Source organism: Zeus faber (genome assembly GCF_960531495.2).
Source record: "Zeus faber genome assembly, chromosome: 4".
NCBI lineage: Eukaryota > Metazoa > Chordata > Actinopteri > Zeiformes > Zeidae > Zeus > Zeus faber.
In genome coordinates, this window is record NC_137191.1 from 7148109 (window position 1) to 7172589 (window position 24481).

The 24481-nt window shown below is 45.9% G+C and overlaps 1 protein-coding gene across 1 annotated transcript; it reads left to right on the forward strand.

Moving 5' to 3' along the window:
* The first annotated feature begins 1854 nt into the window (after window positions 1-1854).
* LOC307229286 (ras and Rab interactor 2-like) lies at window positions 1855-24277 on the forward strand. Its single transcript, XM_079999252.1, has 12 exons — window positions 1855-1937; window positions 7817-7911; window positions 8289-8487; window positions 8737-8851; window positions 10060-10132; window positions 10808-10899; window positions 13369-14850; window positions 18176-18258; window positions 18414-18639; window positions 19551-19682; window positions 22314-22477; window positions 23384-24277. The coding sequence occupies exons 1-12, from the start codon at window positions 1881-1883 to the stop codon at window positions 23678-23680; spliced, it is 3015 nt and encodes a 1004-aa protein (XP_079855378.1). The 5' UTR covers window positions 1855-1880; the 3' UTR covers window positions 23681-24277.
* Window positions 24278-24481: the final 204 nt, after the last annotated feature.

Sequence of the window (24481 nt, forward strand, 5' to 3'; positions counted from 1 at the left end):
CAAATACGACCTGTATACAGGCCTTACAGACCGCAAATGTTGTAATAGGAGATATTGGATCAGCGCTATTGACATTAAAATATCATAATATGTTTCGATATCGATAATTGAATGATATTTGGGTGTGACTTTTCGTGCTTTCATGAGATACTTACACACAAATATTTGTCCAACAATTATTGGTAATGTGGATATTAGAACCAAGCAGGTAAAGGTATTGATGAAAACAGTCTATGAAGCTCAGAAAACTGCAGCACTTTACTGTAATGCAGCCTTTAACGACAGTATATTGTGATATTATGATATATTATGTACAGTATCGACGATATTGAGTAATGACTAGTGATTGTGAATGATTGCCACAAAAACCACACACCTCGTTGCATATAATATCCGCAGGGCTGTGATGCACAGAAGTTATTTACCGGCGCTTCCATGAACCAGCACAGCCTTAAAGCTAACCAAACGAGAGGAAGCACGACACTACACAGCTGATCATAAAGTTCTCTTCTTGGGCCACCGCTCTTTCACAGTAAATCATCTGTTTGCATCTCAGAACCGTCCTTCTCTGTGCAGCACTGCCCCCGGGCCTGTGGGTGGAGGACCCATTCAGATGTGATTTTCCTGTTCATTAACAGCTGAGGAACACACACACATTTCATTCAAATAAAATATACCGTTAAAGTTGTTTCCGTGTAGTTGCTTCAATTGAGTGGAATTCCTTGTTCCCCGTTATAATTATTTCCAGCATGCCCTGTGTTTCGTTCAGCGTTCAGACAGGAAACATGCCCCCTGCACAAGGCAGTATTTGCTCTATTGCTCATATCATCTGTTGACACAGTCAACAGTAGAGATATGGCAGGAGTGACGACCAATCACCCAGCAGGAAATTGCCTCAGCGGGGGCTTTTGGTAACGTTCCTGTATGGATATTGATATTGATATTTGCATTGTTACATTTTTTGCCCATGTTTTGTTGAAAATATTTACCTCTGCATTGTTTTTCTACTGTTCTGGGGGTCGAGGCCCCTCGTCCTGCGCAGGATCAAAGGGGCTGCGTGGATCGACGGACAAACAGAGCGTGCCTCATCCGCGGCACACCGGCTGTGAAGCGCCGCCAAAATAGGAAGGGCCGACCCTAATAGCTTCAGCCTGGACAGACAGAGGGAGTGAAGAATGACGATAGAGGGTGGTGTGGTTTACTCCTCTAAAAAAATGTGGTTTGGAGGAGTAAAAATGAAGAGACAAAGATAATAAAAGGGAAAAGCATTGAATTATGAGAGAAATACCATTATGGGCCGAAATGATGGCACACTGCCAATGATGCCAATGAACTTAAAAGAGATCCCGAGCATAAGTGTTCTGCAAGAGCTATGTTGAGGTGTCTTGAAGTCCCCTCAACGTTGTTTTTATGGGTGGTGAAGGAACTGGAAAACGGATCGTATTCATATAAGGACACTCAAACTAAATCCAGGAAATGGTGGAGGACGTGAAACTGAGGAAGTGATGAAGACAGAGGAAGGTAACGGGGAGGACTAATGTTCTGTACAAAGTTAAAAAGGATGGAATGATATCAAGTTAATTAGGAGAGACGGAGGTTGGAGGAGTTAGAGAGAGAGAGAGGGGGAGGGAGGGAGGGAGAGGGGGAGAGGGAGAGGCAGAGCGAGAGATTCCAGCAGACCAGCACCTCCATAATACCGGCTGCGGCCAGAGCAGGCATTTCCTCTGGTCGCGGCGGAGCGGAGCAGGCTGCTGATCCAGTGTCCGACCCGCAGGGCTCCGGCGATGCCACGGACGCCCCTCCAGACCTCCTGAACCGGGGGCTCAGGCGCAGTGACCCAGTTCTGCAGCGCGGAGGAGAACAACAACAACCACAACAACATGGCCTCTGGCAGTTCCCCCGTCGCACCGATGGACAGGAGCGGGAGCTTCTTCAAGGTAGGAGATGACCACCAGTGGATCTCAGTTACGGAGGGATGTGACGGACGCACGGCGGATGGATAGGTGGAGTCCTTGCTGACTGTTTTTCTACCTGTCGGCATGTTTGGCTATTAAACCAAACCCCTCTTTGTGGTTTTGTTTCTTCTTGTGCTGCAAGGAGTTTACAAAATATAGTTTTTACTGCCTTAGTTTTGATGACACCACGTCTTCGTGTTCTATTTGTGGCACTTCTGTTCTGTTCGTTTCCAGGAAGTAATTGCATTGACTGATGGAACTGAAAAGTGAAGGTACTTTCGGTTTGTTTTGTTACAGTCCGGTTTAGCTTCGGTAGGGTGATTTAAGATGGGCGAGGGAATTGAAGACTGCCAGCTGCAAAAGTTGGAAGGAAGCCTGACAAACACATGTGTGCGCGCGCACACACATACACACACACACACACACACACACACACACACACACACACCTCAGTTTTTTCCAATTCTTTCTCTTTTTCATACTTTCTCGCAGTTGCCCTGTGCCTCACTTGTGTCTGTCTCCTCCTCTTTTACTGATACTTTACTTTTTGCCATCTGTTACACACATAGAGTAATTTCAAATGCACGTCCAAAGAAAACCCGAGGGACATCTCCGCTGCAGTCTCAGATTTGAAGTCATGGACGGTGTCATTGACTTGTCTCATTAAATCACTTCCTTCACGTCCTTCTCCTTCCTGGCACCTTGGACCCCCTTCAATTTGCATACCGCCCCAACAGATTCACAGACGACGCCGTCGCCCTGACAGGACACACCGCCCTCTCCCACCTGCATAAAGGAAACACATACGTGAGGATTCTGTTTGTAGATTTCAGCTCAGCACTCAACCCGCTAAGCTCGTGCCCAAGGCCAGGATCCTGGGTCTTAACACCTCCCTTTGCAACTGGATCCTGCCCTTTCTGACAGGCAGACCCCAGGTGGTGAGAAAGTCTAACCTCACCTCCTCTGCACTGACCCTGAGCACCGGATGCCCCACAGGGCTGCATACTCTGTCCCCTCCTGTACACCCTGCTCACGTATAATTTGTGGCCACACACAGCTCCAACGTCATCCTCGAGTTTGCAGACGACACCACCATTCTGGGTCCTGTCTCCAACAAAGATGAGACCGCCTACAGAGAGTAGATCAGCGTCTTGGCAACAGGGTGCCAGGACAATAACCTCTCTCAACATCTGCAAGACTAAGGAGATGATCGTGGACTTCAGGAAGCAGCTGGGGAGGGGTCACACTCCCATTCACATCGATGGAGCTTAAGTGGAGAGTCTCCTGTGTCAACTTACTCGGTGTGTTCATTAAAGAGAACCTCACCTGGTCCGGGCAAGCAGACTCGGCAGTAAAAACTGCCCTCAAGTTCATTGTTATAAAATGCATGAGTTCATCTGATTGGAGGGGAGGTGTCCAAGAGAGGTGGTGGTGTGGAGGTGGAGGTGTGCAAAGAGCGGAGTTTGGAAGGACAGGAGAGCGGGAAGTGAAGAGAGCATTGGGTGCAGATGCAAGGAGAGTGACAGAGAGAGAGAGTGTGCCTGAAGAGAAGTTTATAACAAAAAGGGACATGGCCATCCCAGGTTGTTATTTTTCGACTGGGCACCTCAACCGCTGTTGTTTTTCAGTTCTCTCTACAACAACATTGACACGTCGGGGACACTTCACCATATAGCGGGTGGAGCCAGTGGTTAACCACGCTGCGCGGCGCTCCCATACGCTGTGCCAACGTGTCCAGTGGACAACTGTTAGGAAAGCACAGAAAATCATTAAAGACTACAGCTACCCAGGCTATGGACTGTTCAGCATTCGGACACGGACTGCCAGACTCACAGCTTTTATCCCCAGGTCATCAGGCTTCTTAACCAGCAAAAATAAGCTACTGGTTTTATTAATGACACATGAACAATTCTACATATGCTCTTGTCACTTGTACATTCAATATACATCACTCACTCTAATGTACATATTCAACAGTACACCTCCACTTTATATTACAATATTTAATATTTCTATTCTTACTGTCCCCTCATACTCTCCATCTTTTTACAACCATCAGGATTCATATTATATATTCTCCATTTTTACATTTCCTGGAACTGCCCCGAGTGTTCTATTATTGTTATTATTATTATTATTATTATTATAATTAGGGGTCCAGCCCCCTAAAATTGACGTACGTCTATGGATGTCATGGAACTGACATATCCACGGACATGATGAATAAAATTTGGATTTGGGGCAGGTCTGACATGCCGTCCTCTGAGTCTGATCCAAATCTGTTGTTTTTTGTGGGAGAAGTAAGTAAAAAAACAAAGCTGCATTTCTCATCTCTGCAACAGTCACGTGATAGCACTGCAGAGCTCTGATTGGTCACAGACAACTGTATCATTGCTTAAGATGGCGGTGTGCAGCTCCAGTTATCATTCTCGGGGTTAAAAAAAGGGAATTTAAGACACGGACTCCCGGAATACAAGCAGTTTCGTGAATTCAAGCAGTTTAGAGAGCACGCTGTGACACGCATGATCCTTTGTTATACTGTGCATTTGATCATAAAACTCCTGAAGAGTTTTCGGGAAGAGAGGTCTATTTATGTGAGGATAATGAGTTAGGCCCGTCTCCTCTCCCATCGCTGACACCTAGATCAGTTTGACTTCACTGTACATGTTCTCCTAGGGAGATTGACCTTTCTGTGAACTCCGACCACTGTAGTAAGGAGCAGCCCAAGTTTGCGTTTACACTCAGTAAGGAATCTTTATGTGTAGACCTGGGGGGTGAAACCTCCAGACAGTCAGGGGGAAGATGAAATATGGCCTTCTTGTTCTTGTCAATCTGCGCCCGCAAATATATCCCTCTTTAAGGACACAAAGTTGGGTGTCCTCTTTATGGAACAATCTTTTTCACAACCCAGACACCCATTAGGAAATGTAAACGTTGCTATTGAGCCCCTAATGTCTGGAAAAACATTGTATTTCTAGTGAGAAAGGTCTACTTTTACCACTGACTTCCATTGGAGCAGCATCTGGCCATTAGCTGAACTGCAGTTTAAAGCACTTCCACATTGGCTTCAACCCCCGGCCGTTGACATTTGGGCCCCACCAGTTCAGTCCCAGAGTAGACCTCAACCTCGGTGTAGAAAGGTAAGAGCGTAAAGAAGTAACCAACCACATCACTAAAATGTAGTGGTAGTAGTAGTAGTAGTAGTAGTAGTAGTAGCTTTAGTTGCAGTAGTCCTTGAAGAACCAGTTATGCACAGTATATCAGTGGACAGGAAGGCTTTTAGCGTTGGTTAACACACACTTAGAAAGGTACTACGGAATTAACAACAATCTTTCAGCAGCTGAAAGGTTGTTTTTTTTGGTTTTGTTATTGTCATTTACTAATTTCCCTCAGCTTTCCACTGTGTCTCGGCAGCCCTTTCCCTCCTGCCCAGACACCCTGCGAGTGTCAAAACCAAATGCATAGTTTCCCATTGACAACATCCATGGCTTTAATGACAGTGCAGGCAGAAAATCGCTTATCTACGCACACGCACACACACACACACACACACACACAGATTTTACAGTGCGGGAGATAAAAACAAAAGAAAAAGATGGACGAAAGGATCTCGACAAAGTGCTCTCTTGAGAAGTTTTGTTGTGTGTTTGCAGCTGCTCTGTGTGTGTGTGTGTGTGTGTGTGTGTTTCTGCTCTCCCTCTCCTACATTATCACTTATTTTTACAAAAAAAAAAAGCATCTGTGCAAATATCTGTCCGTCAGGACCACACGGGGCGCTGTTTTCCCCCACCACCAGCCGTTGGACAGATTCCATGAGTTCACTGACCTTGAGTTTGTGGCTCAATCATTTTCCTTTTCCATTCCCATGTTTCAGAGATTTATTTGTCAATGCAGAACATTACAGCAAGTGTCTGAAATGTTTACTTTTCAGGCCAGTTCTCAACCATACACATTATTAGTAAAAAAACATTTTTTTTTAAGTGAAATTGACTACAACCAGGTGAAAGTGACTATAATAAAGACAAATAATATACATCTTAATAAATATTTACAAAAATTATAAAAAAAGGACAAGAATTTAGAAACCCAAGCAGATACATTTGACGAGGATGTCCCCCATCCTCTCTTTCCTTTTTTTTTTTTTTTTTGGTTGTGGTTTCTCTTAGCAGGACACAGATTCCCTTTATGGGGGTGGTGTACTGTCTTTTTCCAAGTACCAAAACAAATACAGAAAGTCACAATGAAGGAAGATAACTGACCCTGTGTGTTTATGTTTTATTATTTCACTGTTTTCTTTTTTGTTTTTTTTAACAAAACAAAAACCAGATGTAAAGTGACTACCAACAATAGCTCTGTTCCCACAGGCATGTACATTTCGTCCAACCTGTAATAAGACGGCAGATAGGGGCGTACGGGCTGTCACACAAAAGACCCAAAAACGTCTTTCACACCATCGCTCACAATCTTGGGTGGTTTAAAAGTCTTGGGCATGGAGTATAAACGCTAACATCTCTAGAAATCAATTTTCTGTGTTTTTTTTTCACAAAGACACATAACTCACTAGTCTCTCGAGACCTTGCTTGTTTTTTGACGGACTTGAGCAGTCCGTTTGAATCGCTGTTCGCTAAGTTCCCTACCGCTGCAGAAAAACCGGCTGACTCATGTTTTGCGTTTTATAATAGAGTTTCAATGTGACGGGGGGTGGTGGGGAGCAGGCTCCACTCAGTCTTACTGACGGGGTGGGGAGGCTCCAGGGGCCATGTTTACTGTGGTCTGGCTCTCTGCCATAACTGCTGGAAGAGACACTGTTAAACAACGCCACCTAGTGAGGTATTGGTGGTATAGTGTAACAGAGCCGGGCCACCTGGTTTTAGTACACTGCCCTGCAACACCTGGGACAAATTAGTTGGGTTGGGATCCTTAGTTTGCCAGCGTATGGAGCCAGAAGGATGAGCTCACTGCAGTGCGGCAGGACAGTTTAGATTCTATTTATTTTGTCCATATCTACGCACCCGTCTTGATTACGTTCACATTTGATTTCATTGTTAGAAAGTCATGCTCTTTAGCGTAGCCCCACCATCTGGAATGCGTGTCGACCGAAACACGCCATGTTTCTTAATGCTTTTTGCTTTATTCACTCCCCCAAAAAAGGCCAGTTTCTCAAGCCTCTCGATGACCTTTTCCTTTTCCTCTTGAGTCATTGAAGCCCTGCCATTACAAGTAACAACACAGGCAAGATGGTCCACACTCATCGGTCCTTCATAATGGGCAGTAAACATACAGTTGAATGGCCCATTGTGGAACAACCACTATCTCTCTCTTCTGCAAAAAATAGCTTCTTCTGATCAAGGTCTTAGCTCCATCCCACAAGTGATAAATTACTTCCTCTGTGATCCCCCCCACCCCCCGTATTTTGGAACATTATCCTGGGACGTTTACATTTCCGCCGATTACAACTCATTTGGTCTTGTTTACAAAGATGGATTTCTTTTAGATAGAGTTTGGTGTTTATAGAGGAGATACCATGGATGGAGTCTCGGTGCGGTGAGACCCTGCGTTTTTCGGGTCTGTGTGGGTCATTATTGCCTTTGCTTTGTCTCCATGCTTCCTGCCTGTAGGAAGTGAAGTACATACACAGGAAAAAATGACTAACTGTCTCCCTGCCACTGGATCTCGCCTTTTCTTTTTTCTTTTTTTTTTTGAAAACAAACGTCCTTCCACCTTCAGTCTGAGTTGCGCTTTCGACTGAACCCCTCTTATCAGCCCTGTGATATCCTGCCTTCTTCCCCCTCGGAGGGCATGCCATCGATTATATTGTTTTTCTCCGTCAGCTGAACTTTCTGTTGCTGCCTCCCGTCTAGCTGATTGACACGTTTGCGTCGGAGATTGGAGAGCTGAAGCAGGAGATGGTCCAGACTTCCCCCGCGCTGGACAAGGAGCCTGTTGTGCTCCGCGGGTGAGGCCTTTTATTTCTTTTTTCTTTTTTTCTTTCCACTCACGCTTTCCTGCCACCTCTCACGCTAAAAACTCAAATGAAACCCAAATGGCTGTGGATTCCAACCTCTACTGCAACATTTTAAGTAGAGCCTTGAATAGTGTTTTGCGCAGTGTTTTTTTAAAAGAAGGGATTCTTATAGGGTTTCATTGTTCTCTGTAATATTTAATGTAATGTCCTCTCATTGCGTGCACTTTTCATTTACACCAGTTGATGGAGTCCATGCTCTGCCCGTGCCGCATTGCCCTTCCCTTCTCACTCTTTTATTTATTTATTTTTTATTTTTTCTCTCTCTCTCTCTCTCTCCGTCTCCTTTCCTCTGGCCCTTCTCCGTCCAGGCTGGAGGGGGAGGTGAGCGGGGTGTACCTGCAGTCCCCCCACCGCGGCGGGGCCGGCGGCGAGAGGGATTCCGGGTACGACTCCCTGCGCCGGAGGATGAGCGTCCTGGACCGGCTGACCCAGACGCACCCGGTGTGGCTGCTGCTGGCGCTCAGCGAGGAGGAGGCCGGGCGCATCCTCCTTGAGCAGCCGCCGGGGGTAAGGGAGGGGTCGGCGCCTGGAGGGGTCTGATTGCTAATGGACGGCGTTTTCACAGGTATCCTGTGACACGTAATGTCAGTGCCGGGATCGAGCAATACACACTTAGGCCTGCATCTTGACTACATAACCACACTTTGTGCGTCCGGTGGACTTTCACGTCCTGTGATTCTCTGACATGCTGCGTCGTCATTGTTCATTTTATTTCACCTGTGAATCATTTTTATCGCAGTTATTGCTCTTGTTCAGGTGTTCCTGGTGAGGAAGTCAGCGTCTCTGCAGAAGAAAGTCCTGAGCGTGCGTCTGAGCGAGGACGGTCCAGAACCTTATGTCGGCGACTACCTCGTCAAAGAGAGCCAGTACAGTGAGTGTTCCTCTCTTCCGGTGCACCGGGCCGACCGGATCTTTCTTTTATCGGGATAATTCAGACACTTCAGTCGGAGATGATGTTGTTGACAGAGATGTGGGCTACATTTAGATTTGTGCCTCCTCCTGCTACTTTTTTTTGTTTGTATTCCCCTGGAACATTTTAGATAACGCTCTATTAATCCCCGTAGTGAAATGCAGGTGTCACAGCAGCAAAAACAAAAAAAAAAGTCAAGAACGGGATGAGAAGTAAAATGCACACATCTGTCAACAGAGTTAGCAGAGTATTTGCACTATTTTAACTAGTAGTAGTGAGCCCAATGTGTTCCCATGGCAGTTACACTAAAGTAAGTTAGTACAGGCAGCAGCAGCAGTGTAGCACGGATGCACAATGGACATTGACGCACAGTGCTTGGTCAAAGACTGCTTTCAAGTCTTTGTTTGTCAGTTCTGCAACACACATTTCATGCTGACTTTTGCTGAGTTATCTCAGTTTCATGACAAACAGCAAAAGTGCTTCAATCGGTGCAAAAACTTTTATGTTTTTAGTGTCATAATGATGTCTGTAAAGCATTGAAGCGCAGTTTTCGACAGTCGTGCCTTACCGTTGGGCAGTCGGCGAATACTGTCCCGTCCTCCTGAAAGAGTACCTCATTCACACCATTGAACATTAGGTCCGTGTATATAATGCCTCATATCTACATAAAACGGTATTCCATTTTGATTTAACACTCTTGGTCATGAATGGGCAGCTAACTCCTGGGTGACGAATAGAACTTAGTGAGCTCCAAACTATGATGACATTCCATCTGTGGATTCTCCTGCTGCTGTACTTAGAAAAGCCCATGGGGATGGGGAGGGGAAAGGAGGGGGGCGGTGGCGTTGGGGGGGGTTGGCCCTCAGATATGGGTCAGCTGTGTTCCAGTTGGCCCCTCAGTCCACTCTGTGGAGACGGCTGTTTTGAAAAACAAAGTGTGAAGTGAGGGAGGATACTCTGCTTCTATGGTCAGACATTTTTCCACAGGAATGGAATTAATCGTGTGTGTGTGTGTGTGTGTGTGTGTGTGTGTGTGTGTGTGTGTGTGTGTGTGTGTGTGTGTGTGTGTGTGTGTGTGTGTGTGTGTGTGTGTGTGTGCGCTCAGTGCAATCTATATATTATATTATCACTGCGTCGTTTATACATATGAATGTTCTGTATACTTGCAGCCTTTTCTGTGGAAGAATCTGGGATTAGCTTTGCTGATCTGTTTCGTCTGGTGGCCTTCTACTGTATCAGCAGGTAATATATGTATATACATATATATAATGTCTATTCTAGTCTCCGACTTCCATTTGTTTTTTCTCTGTGTGTCTGTTGTGATGCTGCCGTGAGTTCGGGATGGAAACCTCATGAATGAAAATAACTTTTGTCAAGTAAGCAGCCAGCTCTGGGTGCCCGAGTTTCCCCACTTCTCATTTTCTCGGCCTGTGCCAGGCTGGCAGAGGCAGACAAAGTGCCGAAAAAGCAACAGACGGGAAGCAGAAAATGGGAAGCTGAGCCATTGCGGCGATACCCACCGCAACGTCAACTTTTGATCTGAGAAATGGACCTGACGAACAAATTAAACAAAAATACGACTGGAAAGATCCCAAGCGCCGCAGATTTCGAGTTTATATACTGTAGTAAAGTCGATTTTTATTTGCGGTTGGATGTGTTGCTTTGCTTTTCTGTGTAGCTAGCTGTCAATTGATTGATTAAACGATTTTTATGTCTGCATAAATTCGGCCATTGATGTAAGGATAAAGATACGTTACAAGACATGCATTCATTAAATAACATCATTCACAACATCAGACAGACAGGCCTCTGTTTGGAAACCAACCATGTACCATCATCACTCAATTTTTGTTTCCGAGTATCTTTTTTTTTTTTACTCTTTCTTGCCATTTTTGTCTCTTTTTGTGTTTGTCTTAGGGATGTCCTGCCTTTCACCCTCCAACTCCCGGAGGCCATTGCGTCAGCCAAAACTCAGAAAGAGCTGGAGGAGGTGGCTCAGCTTGGAGCAGGTAGCAGCAAGTTACATTCCGTAGAAATCCCAAAGTACAAATTAGGCGTTTACCTGCATACTATGATTCATATGCGATGAGAGGGAAAGTGGCTCGAGCTTCTGTTGTCTCCTGCTACGGGGGAACGTCGGCAACAAGCGTCCACCTCAACTGGAAAGACCCGTATTACCCTGGTATACAAATTCCTCCCGCTCCACGCTGGGAAGTGACCAAGCAACCACGGATCAACACTCCGAGTCAGTGTCCAGACACTGCGTCGTTTTTTTTTTTTGTTTGTTTTTTTTTTGTTACGTTTGGATTAAAGTTTAAAGGATTAAAGATTTCTTCGGTCTTTCGGTCAAACTCTGTACTCTCTGGTCTGCCTTTCCAGCGGGTTAGTCACCCTGTCTCCCTGCCATGTTATTCCAGTGAGTCAGCGTGCTGTGGTATGGAGGCACGCTGCATGCTGGAGTGCTTAGCGCAGGGAGTGGCCACAGGAAAGCTTGGCTGCGCGCTGTAGTGTAAGCATCGGCACACCGCGCTGCCACACATGCAGCCGTTTACCCTAACAGACGCTGGCATTTGAAAATCACTCAGCATTTGCTTCAGTGCTTTACCAAGATCCCCACACGGAAGGAGTTCATGGTAATGTGTGATAAAATAGTAATATTTCTTTGTTATTGTCTCAAATCAGACAAATCATTTTTTATGCCTCTGTGTGTGTGTGTGTGTGTGTGTGTGTGTGTGTGTGTGTGTGTGTGCACGTGTGTGCGTGTGTGTGTGTGTGTGCGCGCGTGGGTATTAACTTGCACAGATTGCTTATGCCCCCTTTTGCAAAGTTTGCCTAAATGGGACCTGCAGGGGCGGAGCTCCAGCAAAGGCTGTGACTTAACTTGCTTTTATTAGGAATATGACATGTGGGGTAACTCCTCCTTCCCGCTGGAAAGCTTCTATTTGAAGACAAAATGCAGACTGTCTTTGCCTATTCTACGGAATCTGAGCATGGCTTTTTTTTTAAACACAAACACGTGTATGGGGATTTGCCCTCCAGTGAAATACAGAGTGCTTTTAAAACCTCCAATAAGTTTTGAATGTCCTTATTGCCCAGCAGTTTATTCGCCTCCCTCGAGGTCGTGGAGGATATTGCTGTACAGCCGAGAGGATTTTATTACTGGATTTCTTTCAAGCTCTCTAAATGACCTATGTGTATACAACATGTTCTAACACAGAGATGATTCAAAACGTACATGTTATTTACGCAGTTTAGTCTGTGGACTTGGCAGAATCCTGAATTTACTTTCTAACGCCCCATCATGGTATGCTTTATTTCTACCCCTCAATTTGAACATTACTCAAATGGGAAAGGAGATCGCTGGCATTCCTCCGCGTGGTTATAGAAGCTGTTGTTATATTTATCCCAAGGTATGTCTGCTAAACATGGGCTGATGGGTCGGGTGTGAGAGGCTGTTTTCAGGGTTCAGTTTGCATTGCTCACGTGGGACGGCAATAATGCCGCTGGCGGTTGGCAGTCCCCCAGATACCGAGATGGAGTATTCTTAGACCTTTGAAAGTGTGCCCAATTATTTGGACCCCGTATCTGTATTCCCTCTGCGCCGCTGTGTGTCTTTTCTAGTTGAAGGACGCAAGACAGCATCGAAACCAGACTAGGCTGCGGGTCAGTTTCAATGTTTTGAAAATTTGCATTATGCGATGAGTTCATGATGTCATAGCTATGTATTTATGGCCTGACACAGTAGCTGCTGTCTTTCCAAATGTTTTCCAATGCGGTATGTGTGCAAGAGCAAGCACTGGCAGCAAACAATGGAGATATTCAACGGGCTGGCGTATCAGCGTCATGCGAGACCCAGCTGAGTAAAGAGAGAAAGATGGGGAAGAAAGATGATCAAGTATCTGGGGCAAACGGCAGAGGAGAAGAGGGAAGAGAGAACGCGTTTCGTCGGAAAAATCCATAACTACAGTGTACTGGGAGAAACGCAGACATGGGGAATGGAAGCTAGGCAGAGGAGATGACAGGAAAGAGGAGTGGCTGGACTGTGTTGTGTGTTCCGTGCCCTCCCACTGGAGATTAGCATTGGCAACTCCCTCCATGTGTCTCTAGGGTGTGTTTAGGTATCCAATGATTCAGTGCTGAGACAGGGTTGAACTGGCTACGAGGAAACGAGAGACATACAGAGAAAAACGTACAAGGAGAGAGAGGGGACGGCTTACTTAGTTTGAGAAAAAACATCTGAACTGCGGTCAAGTAAGTTGAAGATGGCCAAGCACACTGTCTTTTATTACTACATAGTCACAATTGTGATTTATTTTGTAACTCTTCAAATGACTTATACCCTTGTTGTTCCTTTTGTATTAGTGATGTGCTTCTTTCTCAAGGACATTCATTTCTGTGAATGTCACATGGACTAAATGGTTAAGTATTTGTGTGTTTGACGAAGGTTAATGATTGTCTCCCGAATGGCTGTTCTACAGGTTTCTGGGACTCTGCCCTGGGCAAACAGCGTCGTATTCACCCTTCTCCCTCTCGTCCACTGAGCTGCACCCTCAGCCCCCAGCGCACTGACAGGAACAGGGGGATCCAGGCTGTCCACCAGGGGGCTCGGCGAAGGCAGGCCGCGTCCGGCTACGTCAGCGCCCCTCCGACCCTGCGCTCCCGCGCTCCAGAGACTTCCTCTCGACTAGCGAGGAGCCAGTCTAGCGGAGCGGTGTGCTTTGTCAACCCCCTCTTTCTCCAGGCCCACCACCACCACCGCCAGCGTGAGAAACACCACACCTCTGCTTCCTCTGATTCACATGCAGCCACGGCAGACGACAGACTGGGGAGTGCGGCGAATGCGCCGCTGACACCGCTTTCCAGCACCCAGGATAGCAACCAACGTAAAGATAAGTTCACAGTGAACGGCAAGTCGCGCCCGCCTCCCCCGCGTCCTCCGCCCCCACGCTTCATGCCACGTCGGCGCCCAGCTCCACCTCCGCCGGCACCCGCCACTAAACCCAAGAGCATGCCAGAGACTGTCTCTGTGGCTGCCAGGCATCCCAAATCCTCCACCAGGCGCCCGGCACCCTGTCCACCACCCATGGGTGCCAAGCATAGCAGTCCCTCCAAGAAGGCCAGCGCTCCCCTACCTGTTCCGTCAAACCCTCCCCCTCCAAGGCCCAAGAAGCCCGACCTGGAGGCTCACCGCTGCCACATTGCCCTGGACGATGAGACCATCGCCAAGGCCCTCTCCCGTGCTAAGCTTCCTCCCTGTCAGCCTGGGGCCCCATTGCCAACCGAGATCCATCTTGAAAACGGCGCGGGGTGCCCTCCAAGCCGGACTGGGAAGGCCGGCATGTGTGGCGTTGGGCACAAGCGACTCAGTGACATGAGCATGTCTACGTCTTCCTCAGACTCCCTGGACTACTCCAGGTCTCCCAGCTTCTCCCTGGGCCTCGCCGCAAGCCCCTCCCGACGCTGCCGGGACCGCGGGGACCCCACTGAGGACAGCAGCGAGGACGATGATGAGGAGGATGAAGAGGAGGAAGAAGAGGAGGAGGAGGACTATGGGGTCAGTTTGGAGAATGACTTGGAAATGGGGCTCAGGAGGCCCTTCAAAGCCCGAAGGCGAAGGGTTGGCGTGCGCCTCAGCAGAGGCTTCAGCGGGGGCTCCTTCATCCTGCCCAGGGCCCTGAAGGGCCAGCTCCGCAGGGTGAGCGGGGTGCTCAGCTCCCTCATGACCCCAGAGAGACGGGCAGTGAAGAGGATCGCTGAGCTTTCCAGGGACAAGGCCTCCTACTTTGGCCGCCTGGTGCAGGACTATATCAACTTTGTTCAGGAGAATCGGGCATGTCACACCTCAGCGCTGGATTTCCTACAGACTCTCAGGCAGTTCATGACTCAGATGAAGGCTTATCTGCGCCAGAGCTCTGAGTTGGACCCCCCGATGGAGTCTCTCATACCTGAGGACCAGATTGGTAAGTGGGATCGGCTCTCCATAATGCCGTTTAAAAGTGACACCTAAAACTATAAACCGACCGTAGTGCCGAGACATGAATCATAAATTGTTACGATATGTTGGGTGGGTAGATTCAGTGTCAAGTTTCAATCAATGTTCAGCAAGTGCCAAGGCGAAAGTTTGAAAGTTTAGCCTTTGCTCCACTTCAGGACTAGAGTCAAGTTACAGATATTTAAATGTGCCGTGGCACAGCGAGTTATTCCGGACCTGTTGTGGATAGTATATGCTGACACCACAGCGTCCCCCTTGGGTGTTTGTTTGTGAGGAATCCCATTGAATTCCAGTCACTTTTTCATGAACACTATGAACAGTATTTGCCCTAGATTGGCTCAAGTGAGGTCTGGGTGATTGTCAAATGCTGTTTGCCGAGTTTCCCCACTTCAAATGAACATCTTTTTTGGGCTCATTGCGAACACAAATATTTGCATGAATATGTAATCGTGTCTTTGCACTCGTCTCTCCTCCCTTGTTCTTTGTAAACAATTACAGCAAAGCCTTGTTCAGCGAGAGAAATGAGCCATTCTCTTTGGGCTTACAGACCACGGACATGCACATACCGTCTCACACACATATTCCCTTTAGGAAGGGGAAATGTAAAACAGCAACAAAGTTAATACAGCGTCAATTGTTTTGAGGGTTTCACATGGCGTCAAATATAAAATCCTTTACTTTTAAGGATGTGAAATGAACCTCAAATAACCATTATTGCTTGAAAGCCTAGCGTACACTGTGTACTTAATATCGTTGGTGCCAAAAATTTAAACCAGGATTATTGGACATTATATGGGATGGTGAGCTGACTCATTGATCACTTTAACAAGCACCCAAATCATAGTTTAAAGAAAAAGCGAAGTTGTTTTACTCGCTAGGGTAATAGTGGTTATTTCCCAAATGTAAGGTTTTGTTGATTATTTGTTTCGTTTTTAATTCCCTTTTAAATTCATTTGTAAGTACTGTAAGTAGTGCAAAGGTACAAAATGATGCTCAAAAGACATTTTGAATGATCTGAACCCGTATTGAATCAGGCTTCTTAACACTGTTAAATATTTAACCCCCAGCAGTTAAACTTATACTTAAGTTTTCCTATTTTAATGTAGAACAAAGATATTCACATTTTGGTCAATTGGAAAACATCACATAATTAGGATTTTTCTCACAGGATCTTTACTGGTTAACTGATTATTTGATTAATATCATTTGGTTGGTTTGGTTTTTTTGTTTTGATTCATAGATATTTTAATTGTTTACAGAAAGGTTAAAATGTCGTACAGTTCTTATGTGATTTTTATCATTCGGTAGGGTAGCACTTCCAACCCTGACAGCAAACTCTGCTGGAAATATATTTTTGTGATGTGGAAATTAAGTTGGATGAGTCATTCTGTGTCCTTATGAAAGCAAAGCATTAAACCATGATGGTTCAAGTCGTGTTTCTGAGTTCAGAAAGTGTGGACAGTGGAGGAAGGGCTTGGAAAAGCTTCCCTGTCGGCATGGAGTTTCCCCCGGCACACGTGGATACACCACACACAGATTTGAGTAAACCTTTAATTAACTCTGTATGTTGATCTGTTATTTTTCATTATGGGTAAAGAGTCAAGTATTTTTCTTTGGACAAGTAAAGGGTGTTGAAGTAAGTGTGTGTGTGTGTGTGTGTGTGTGTGTGTGTGTGTGTGTGTGTGTGTGTGTGTGTGTGTGTGTGTGTGTGTGTGTGTGTGTGTGTGTGTGTGGGGATGTGTATTTGGAAGCGTGACAGTGTTTGAGTGGGTGCATCTCGACACAGGGAACACACATTTCAACGCCGAGCAGAGAGGTGAACTCCAAAAAACACACACACAGGATGTGCGTGTGCGCGTGCGTGCGTGCGCGTTTCCTCAGCTCGCGGGTTCCTTTACGGTTTATTGTCGTTTTTCTAAATAATGCTACAGTAGATAGAGCACAATAACAAACATTGCTCAATATACAAAGGACATGAGCCTCATTGTAGGCAGGGAGGAAACCAGCGTTAAGGAAGTGTGTGTGCGTGTATCTGCTCCGATAGCATGCGCTCACTACCAGACCCAGAGGTTATTTGCTTTCCACTCCGGCCCCTCTAGACAACGCCGGCTTCCCCTTGTTCTGCACTTCTGGTTCATTTGCCCTCGGGGTTCGCCGCGAGGGCACAAGTGCCTCACCTCGGCAGACCCCGCTGCACGGTTCCACGCGGAACAGACGACTCGTACCCGTGAACGAACGCAGAGTGTGCGCTTTCCTCGAGGAAGAAACACCGAGGTTCCGCGCGTCTTCGTCCGTGCAGCCGGGTGGTAAATGGACCACATTCATGTGGTGCTCCTCTCGCCGCGGTGGCCGCTCAAAGCCCTTTACAATTAAGGCCTTTCACTCACCCACACACTCTCGTGCGCGCATTCCCACGGACGCGCGCAGTTGCGCCGACGACCGGCTTATCGGAGCATATCAGGCGTCCTGCTCAAGGGCTGCTGGATACGTTCAGGTTCATACTTTCACGGCCCTTTGATATTCCGGCTCTTCTTCCTCACCTGCTGCCGCGCTACAAAGATATTTAAGGCCCCACATATTGAATTCTACTGCAAGCCTTTGAATGAGTAACAGTTTACTCCGTTGCTGGGACACAGTAGAGGTGACACACGCGGCGGAGGCGTACGTAGGCCCAACAGTGCATTAGGTCCTTAAGCTCTTTTTATTATCTTCATGAACTAATCAGTCCTTGGTGAGTCTTATTTGCTATTCGCTCAGTACCCACTTCTGGCTGGAAGCGATTGTTTTAGTTATGGATGTTGTTTACATATTGACTAAAATACCTTACTTTAAGATATCACATCTCAGCGTGAATATATTCAATCATGTAAATATTTCCATTAAAAATCCTTAAGAAATATGCGCTCTTTATGGGAAAGTGGTTATATTATACTATTTGCAGCCTTTTCTCATGCCATTGGGGGAACAACATGGCGAGAATATCCCTTTTTCTCACTTGGCAGCCAGAGACAACTGGCAGGGCAATAACCGTGCAGTATTAGTATAGAATTAGTAGATGGAAGATACACTTTATAAATCCCTGTAGGATGTTTAACCCATTCCAGGAGTAGTATTACTGTATATATTATACAGTATTGTATATCACATTGTTACGGGGGTATCTTGACTTCTACATTGATGCTGCATTTCTGTTGATCATAAATGAGTCACAGAACCAACAAACAGTGCATACGTCAAATAGTTTACTGTTGTGTGTCCTCAAAATGTGTGTGCCTGTGTGTCACCTTCCACAGACCAGGTTCTGGAGAAAGCCATGCACAAATGTGTTTTGAAACCTCTCAAGAGCGTCGTGGAGTCTGCCCTGCAGGACTTCCAGGTGAGAGACAAGGACAATCCTTTCCGCCCTGCTATTATGGAAGGATGTTGCGCCTTCAGAAATGCGAGAGGATATTCCAAATAGGCTGCTTATGTGGCCAGCGGGGTACGGAGTGATAACTATCGTTTTTCAAACTTCTTCCTCCCTTTCTCCAGGTGAGCAGCGGGGCACTGCAGCAGCTGAAGGACAACCTGGCCGTGGCCAAGAACAAGCTGCCCCAGGAGCTGGGGGTGGACGGGGCCGTGCCTCCCGACCCGGTGGCTATCGAAAAGATCCGCCACAAGTTCACGAGCATGAGGAAGATGTACTCCCCCGAGAAGAAGGTGTCCCTGCTGCTGCACGTGTGTAAACTGATCTACACCATCATGCAAGATAACTCAGGTACGCAGAAGAGCCGTGTGCGTGGCTGCATTGAGGAGCATTGTGAGGCGTACAACCGGAATTAAATGTGCTTTTGGGATGCATTTCATGAGTCCACGAGTACGGATCGGAGGCGCTGCACCTCGTGTTGTCTGAAGCTTGAATTTAGAAATGTTTTGAGTCAGGCACCTTAACTTTGACAACGTTTCCTGAACAAGACCTTTTCCAATACTAAAACGGTTTGCATAGCACTGAGTTAAAGGTCTTCTGCTGTGTCATAATATCAATCTTTCTGTCTAGCTTTTCCAATAATTCCGTCTGACAACAACGAAAATGACATGACACACATTTACTGTTACCATACCAACCTCTAGTGTTTGAATGTGTCGATAAGGCCCAAGAGATTAACCAATGACATATTGAAATTCGTCATTTCAAAGCAGTTCGGTCCATACTAGATGTGTCACAATTTTCAGTCATCAATTATAACCTGGGTTGATTATTTTGGGTTGATTATTTTGGGTTGATTATTTTGGGTTGATTACAATCATTTTGCAACATAGTTAGAATCCATATTAATGTGTTTTCAGGCAAATTCAAGGAAAAGCCAATGTTAGAAATGTTGCAATGATTAACATCACACATTTAGTGCATTTCCATCGATTGAGTTATTAAGTGAAATTGACTTTGTTATGTTCGGATATTCAATGCGAATATGTATTTTACACAATTTTAGTCATATACCGTGATAGTGCCATAAAATAAAAAAAAAAGAGACAAATAATTCATGAGCGTCACAGCCTTAGTCGATACCATGAGAGTATCAAGTTTCGCCTCCCAGCCGTAGTGTTGCTACGTGTGTGTTGTGGATGTGATCTGTTGTACCACCACACCTATCCTTCCCTCACCCTGTCCCCTCCCCCGACGTCCAGGGAGGATGTATGGCGCTGACGACTTCCTGCCCATGCTGACCTACGTATTGGCCCAGTGTGACATGCCTCAGCTGGACACGGAGATCCAGTACATGATGGAGCTGCTGGATCCGTCCCTGCTGCACGGGGAAGGTGCGTGCGGTCGGAGATTAAAGAGAGATTAAAGACCATTCTTTTTGGGGCCTCAGAACTCCTCTTAAAATGTTCCCGCTTTGGTTCTCGGGAAGGGGGAAAGAGCCCGAGGAAAAACAAACACAGGATGACGCCAGGCAGGTATATTTGTGTAGAACAGTTTATCCACAAGGGCAAGTCAAAGTGCTTTACATAAGGCATGAAATACATGATATGAAAGAAAGGAAAGATAAAAATAAAGAAATAAAGTTCTAAAAATCGGATAAAAGACACATAGATAAAAGGTTCGAAGTGCAATTTAACACAGGCCCACGCACTTAAACATGGCAGGACTTGAACCTGCACCCACTTGGATCGTTGTGACTCAGACCCAACTATACAACATCAGTAGTTACCTACACACTCAGGAACAATCCAAAAACAGACGAGAGGACAAACATAAAAGGTTGAACTGTACAGCTTTATTTAAAAAAACAAAACAACAAAAAAAACAGCCTTATTCTACATATTCTTATATATTTTTACTTGTTGTTTTGCATTTATGTTACATGTATGCACCGAACACCAAGACAAATTCCTTGTTCGTGTAAACTTACTTGGCAATAAAGTCGATTCTGATACTGAATTCAATACTAATTCAAACCAGGAACGTGGATGCAAACGTACTCGTTTTGATCCTGGATTTGAAAGTTAGTGAGTGTCTCAGGCAATCCTGAGATCAATGAGACATGCCGGGTCTTGAGAATCGCACCGTCCATGAAAATGAAAAAAATATGTCCTTGCATTCCGCAGCTTCCTAACATACTCACATTCGAACAGCCTCGGTTCCATTCTGTCTCAATCGGGGGCTTATTGGCTCTATAAACGTGGCTTCTTTTGTTGTTGATGTGAGGTGTGGCACGACTGTAAAAGAATCCAAGCGAAGCTGTATCCTGCGGCTTCCCCCACGTTTCCTCGCATACATTCCGATCGTATTAAAGAATTAATGGGGGAAAAGGAAAAAAAAGAAAACGGATGATGATGATGAACGCCGCCATTGTTTCGTGGAAACATTTCTAAGTTGACGTCGCGGTCGAGTCTTATCGTATGCAGGTCTGGTGATTGAGAACCATTTTGTGTTAATAAAATACGAAAACACTCCGCCTGTTGAGAGGCTGGGTTCGTAGCAGCAGCCGTTTGCAGCGGAAGCAGTTTGTGTGGATTGTTAGTAGGTGAGGAGTTTAACTGAAGTTACGAAACCGCTACGTATCCGCCGGGTGAGATCAGGCACGGTGAAATCAAACGTGAGGTCAAGGTGGCCGGAGGAAGGAATTTAGGGCCGGAATCGATCGGGTTTGCTCCGCTGGAATTCAGCTCGCTCCTCTTTCAAGCGCGCAGGATGTTGCGTAGATACGATCACGGGAATACGGTTCCTCTGATTGGGAGGAACTTAGCTCATAGAAACGTTTTTTTTCGGGGGGGAACTGCACTTTCCGTGACATTATCACGGTCATTGTGGGAGGCTGGGGAAAGGAAATTCCACCCTGACTGGGAGGAAATCCCATTGGAAGTCTGATTGGGGTACGGCAGAACAAGGTTCATAGGATAAGGAATCTAAGCATTGCCATAACAAAAGCTCAGCTGCTACAGTGTTTTCGGGGTGTAGGTCATGTAGGGATGCGCTGGCCGATGCATCCCTACATGACCTACACCCCGAAAACAGTGGAAAAACACCATTTTATACTGTACTAAAGTCATTAATGGGCGTGACACAGCAGGTCAGTCTGAGGCCATTAAACAAGGAGACAATGCATTAAAATGAAAGTATTTGATTTACAAACAAGTGTCTTTGTGCCTCTTTCAGATCCTTAAATCCACTTCCAATGTAAAATCAAAGTTGTAGTTTCAGCTTCCTTTATTTATTTTTCGCCTGCAGGAAGTTAAATAACTGATACTAAGAGTGTCACGCTGCCTCATCTGGCATGGCCGCACCGCCCCTCCACACTTGGTTTTAGCGCTGTGGCCGCGCTGGAGAAAGCTCCGGCTCAACCCACTTTCATTCTGGTGGAGGGGAAACAAACGCTCCGTCATGGGCAGCACTAAGCTAGGGCTCCCCACCTGTGTGTGTGTGTGTGTGTGTGTGTGTGTGTGTGTGTGTGTGTGTGTGCTGGGATGGGGGTTTTACCTGTTGCTCGTTGATTGGTCTAAAGAGCAACAGGCGTACAGCCACCCTGGTCCCGGCCCCAATTACCTAGACAGGTGTGGCTGCTTGAACCACACCACAGCAGTCTTTATACCAACAACCTACGTCCGTTGAGTCGGATTTACATGCTGATTTCTCCTTACGAATCAGAGTGAGTGGAGCCGGCGTTACGGCTTATTTGAACCTGAACCACGTGTTCAATAATTAATTGATTAATAAAGCAGAGATTTGCCAAATAAATGACAAAAATACCTTGGTATTGGGTGAACAGTTTTCATCAATGCTGCATCTGCAAATTCAGCGATGTTTCATTCTTTTTATAAATATTTCAATATTTATTTACTGCATTTCTGCGAGTAAATCAGTTTCTGGACTTCATTTTAAACCGGCTCAAACTCTTTTCTCATTTCAAATTCACTTCTCCCCTCACCCCCCTCTCCTCCTCCCAGGCGGCTACTACCTGACCAGCGCCTACGGAGCCATGTCTCTGATCAAGAACTTCCAGGAGGAGCAGGCGGCGCGGGTGCTGAGCTCCGAGGCCAAGAACACCCTGCACCAGTGGCACCGCCGGCGCACCGCCCAGCGCACGGCGCCCTCTGTGGACGACTTCCAGGTATCACGCCTGACCTGACCTGAACCGACCCTGACACCCCCCTCCCAGGCTGTGAGTCCCAGTGTCCCCGGTTCCAAAAACACATCAGAACTGCACCTTTGGCATTGAAGGAGAAGAATTGCATGGACAGTGAAGGATTGCGGTCATTTGGCAATGGCTCCATCTTATCTTATCTTATCTTGTCTAGGGCTGGGCAATATGGACGAAACCAAATGTCACAATATGTTTGATGAATGCTTTGATTTTGAAGATATTTTGGGAATGATGATATTGGTCCTAACATAACATATTTGCACAAAGGTAATTTACTGCTCTGCAGCCATTAAGAGCAGGAAAATACAACATTTAACTACATCAAGATATTAATTTGATATATTGCCCAACCCTGGTGCCGTCTCTTCTGTGATATATTTCCGTATTCCACGGGGGAAAAAAAGCAAACAAGTCAAAACTATCTTTTATTATTTTGAAATATTTTTTTTGACATGGAATGCCTTCAGTATTGTGATTTGCGCTACAGAGTTTGATTCCCGCATGTTGAATAACTGAATGTCCCTCTCCTTATTGGCCTTCCAATGAAACAAATATGGTATTATCCGTATGTATTATTGGAAAATTTATTGTTATTATTATTATTTTATTTTTCTATTTCTAACTTCTATTCACATCCGCCTCTGCTGTTCCATGGTCTGTAGTGCTGGTACTGTTAAACAGCACTATCTAGTGGAATGTATGAGAATTGCACATATAAAATGGTCACTTTTCTTTGGCTATAACTGCATGTTATATAATTGTATGTGTTTTTCTTCCGTCTGAAATTGTTTTTTAGCGTGTTCCACTCCACACACATACCCATACATAGACCGAGCCTCAGCCTGTTAACGCTCCGTTTCTCTCCCCCTTCAGAACTACCTCCGTGTTGCCCTCCAGGAGGTGGACACGGGCTGCACGGCCAAAACCCTGATCGTCCACCCTTATTCCACCACGGAGGAGGTCTGCTCCATCTGCGCCTTCAAGCTCCGCGTGCCCGACCCCGAAAACTACGCCCTCTTCCTGATCACGGGGGACACCAACCAGCAGCTGGCGCCGGACACGCACCCCCAGCGGATCAAAGCGGAGATCCACAGCCGCCCGCTCACGCAGACCTTCCACTTCGTCTACAGGAGGATTCCCAACCTGAACCTCCGGCAGAACGGGCTCTGACCGCCGGCCCCGGAAAAGGGCGTGGCGCTCTGGCTCGCCGGCCGTGGTGCTGACCCTGCATATGCGACGGTTTCGGGGGTGTTTCAGCCGTGTTGGGTTCGGATTCGTGTGCTCCGGTTGGGTTTTCGGAGACGCGAGCTCTTTGTAGTTATATTTGGGGACGACCGGTGTGAAGTGATAGATGTGATTGTGTTTGAAGAGAAGTTTGAAGATGGATTTTGATACAAAGGCGGAACACGGCTCCATGGAGCCTGGCAGTCCCTCGAAAGCAACAGGGTTTATTTTTGGAAAGAGCCAGTATTTCACCCGAGACCTTGATTTTTTTTTTTTTTTTAAGTAATTGCAAATGAGATTGGTCAAAATTGTACTTGTGTTGCAGTCTGGACACCTTAACGTGAGTGCACTTTATTACGACGTAAACACTTAGTGGAAGTCGTGCGCAGAGGATTCTATGTCTAAGTCATGGTGAGGATTCTACCTTTATACTTTATATATAAAGATATATTTTTTATTTCTAAACACATGCTTGCAGAAGCACAATATCACTGTGGAGACCTGGTGTCTCTGGTTATAAAATGGAATATATAACTCATAGGTGACCCTGGTTTATTTTATTTTTTATCTTTTTTTTGATTGATATATATATATATATATATATATATATATATATATATATATATATATATATATATATATATATATATATATATATATGTATATTATTTTTGGATAAACGCTGACACTGTCAACACCGAAATGTATTGGCGGTGTCTATGAATTTCCCATGTTTGGTTAAATTAT

Coding starts and splice junctions, on each gene's coding strand:
- LOC307229286 (XM_079999252.1), top strand. CDS start 1,881: ATGGCCTCTGGCAGTTCCCCCGTCGCACCGATGGACAGGAGCGGGAGC. Junction 1,938..7,816: donor GGAGCGGGAGCTTCTTCAAG/GTAGGAGATGAC, acceptor CCTCCCGTCTAG/CTGATTGACACGTTTGCGTC. Junction 10,133..10,807: donor GCCTTCTACTGTATCAGCAG/GTAATATATGTA, acceptor TGTTTGTCTTAG/GGATGTCCTGCCTTTCACCC.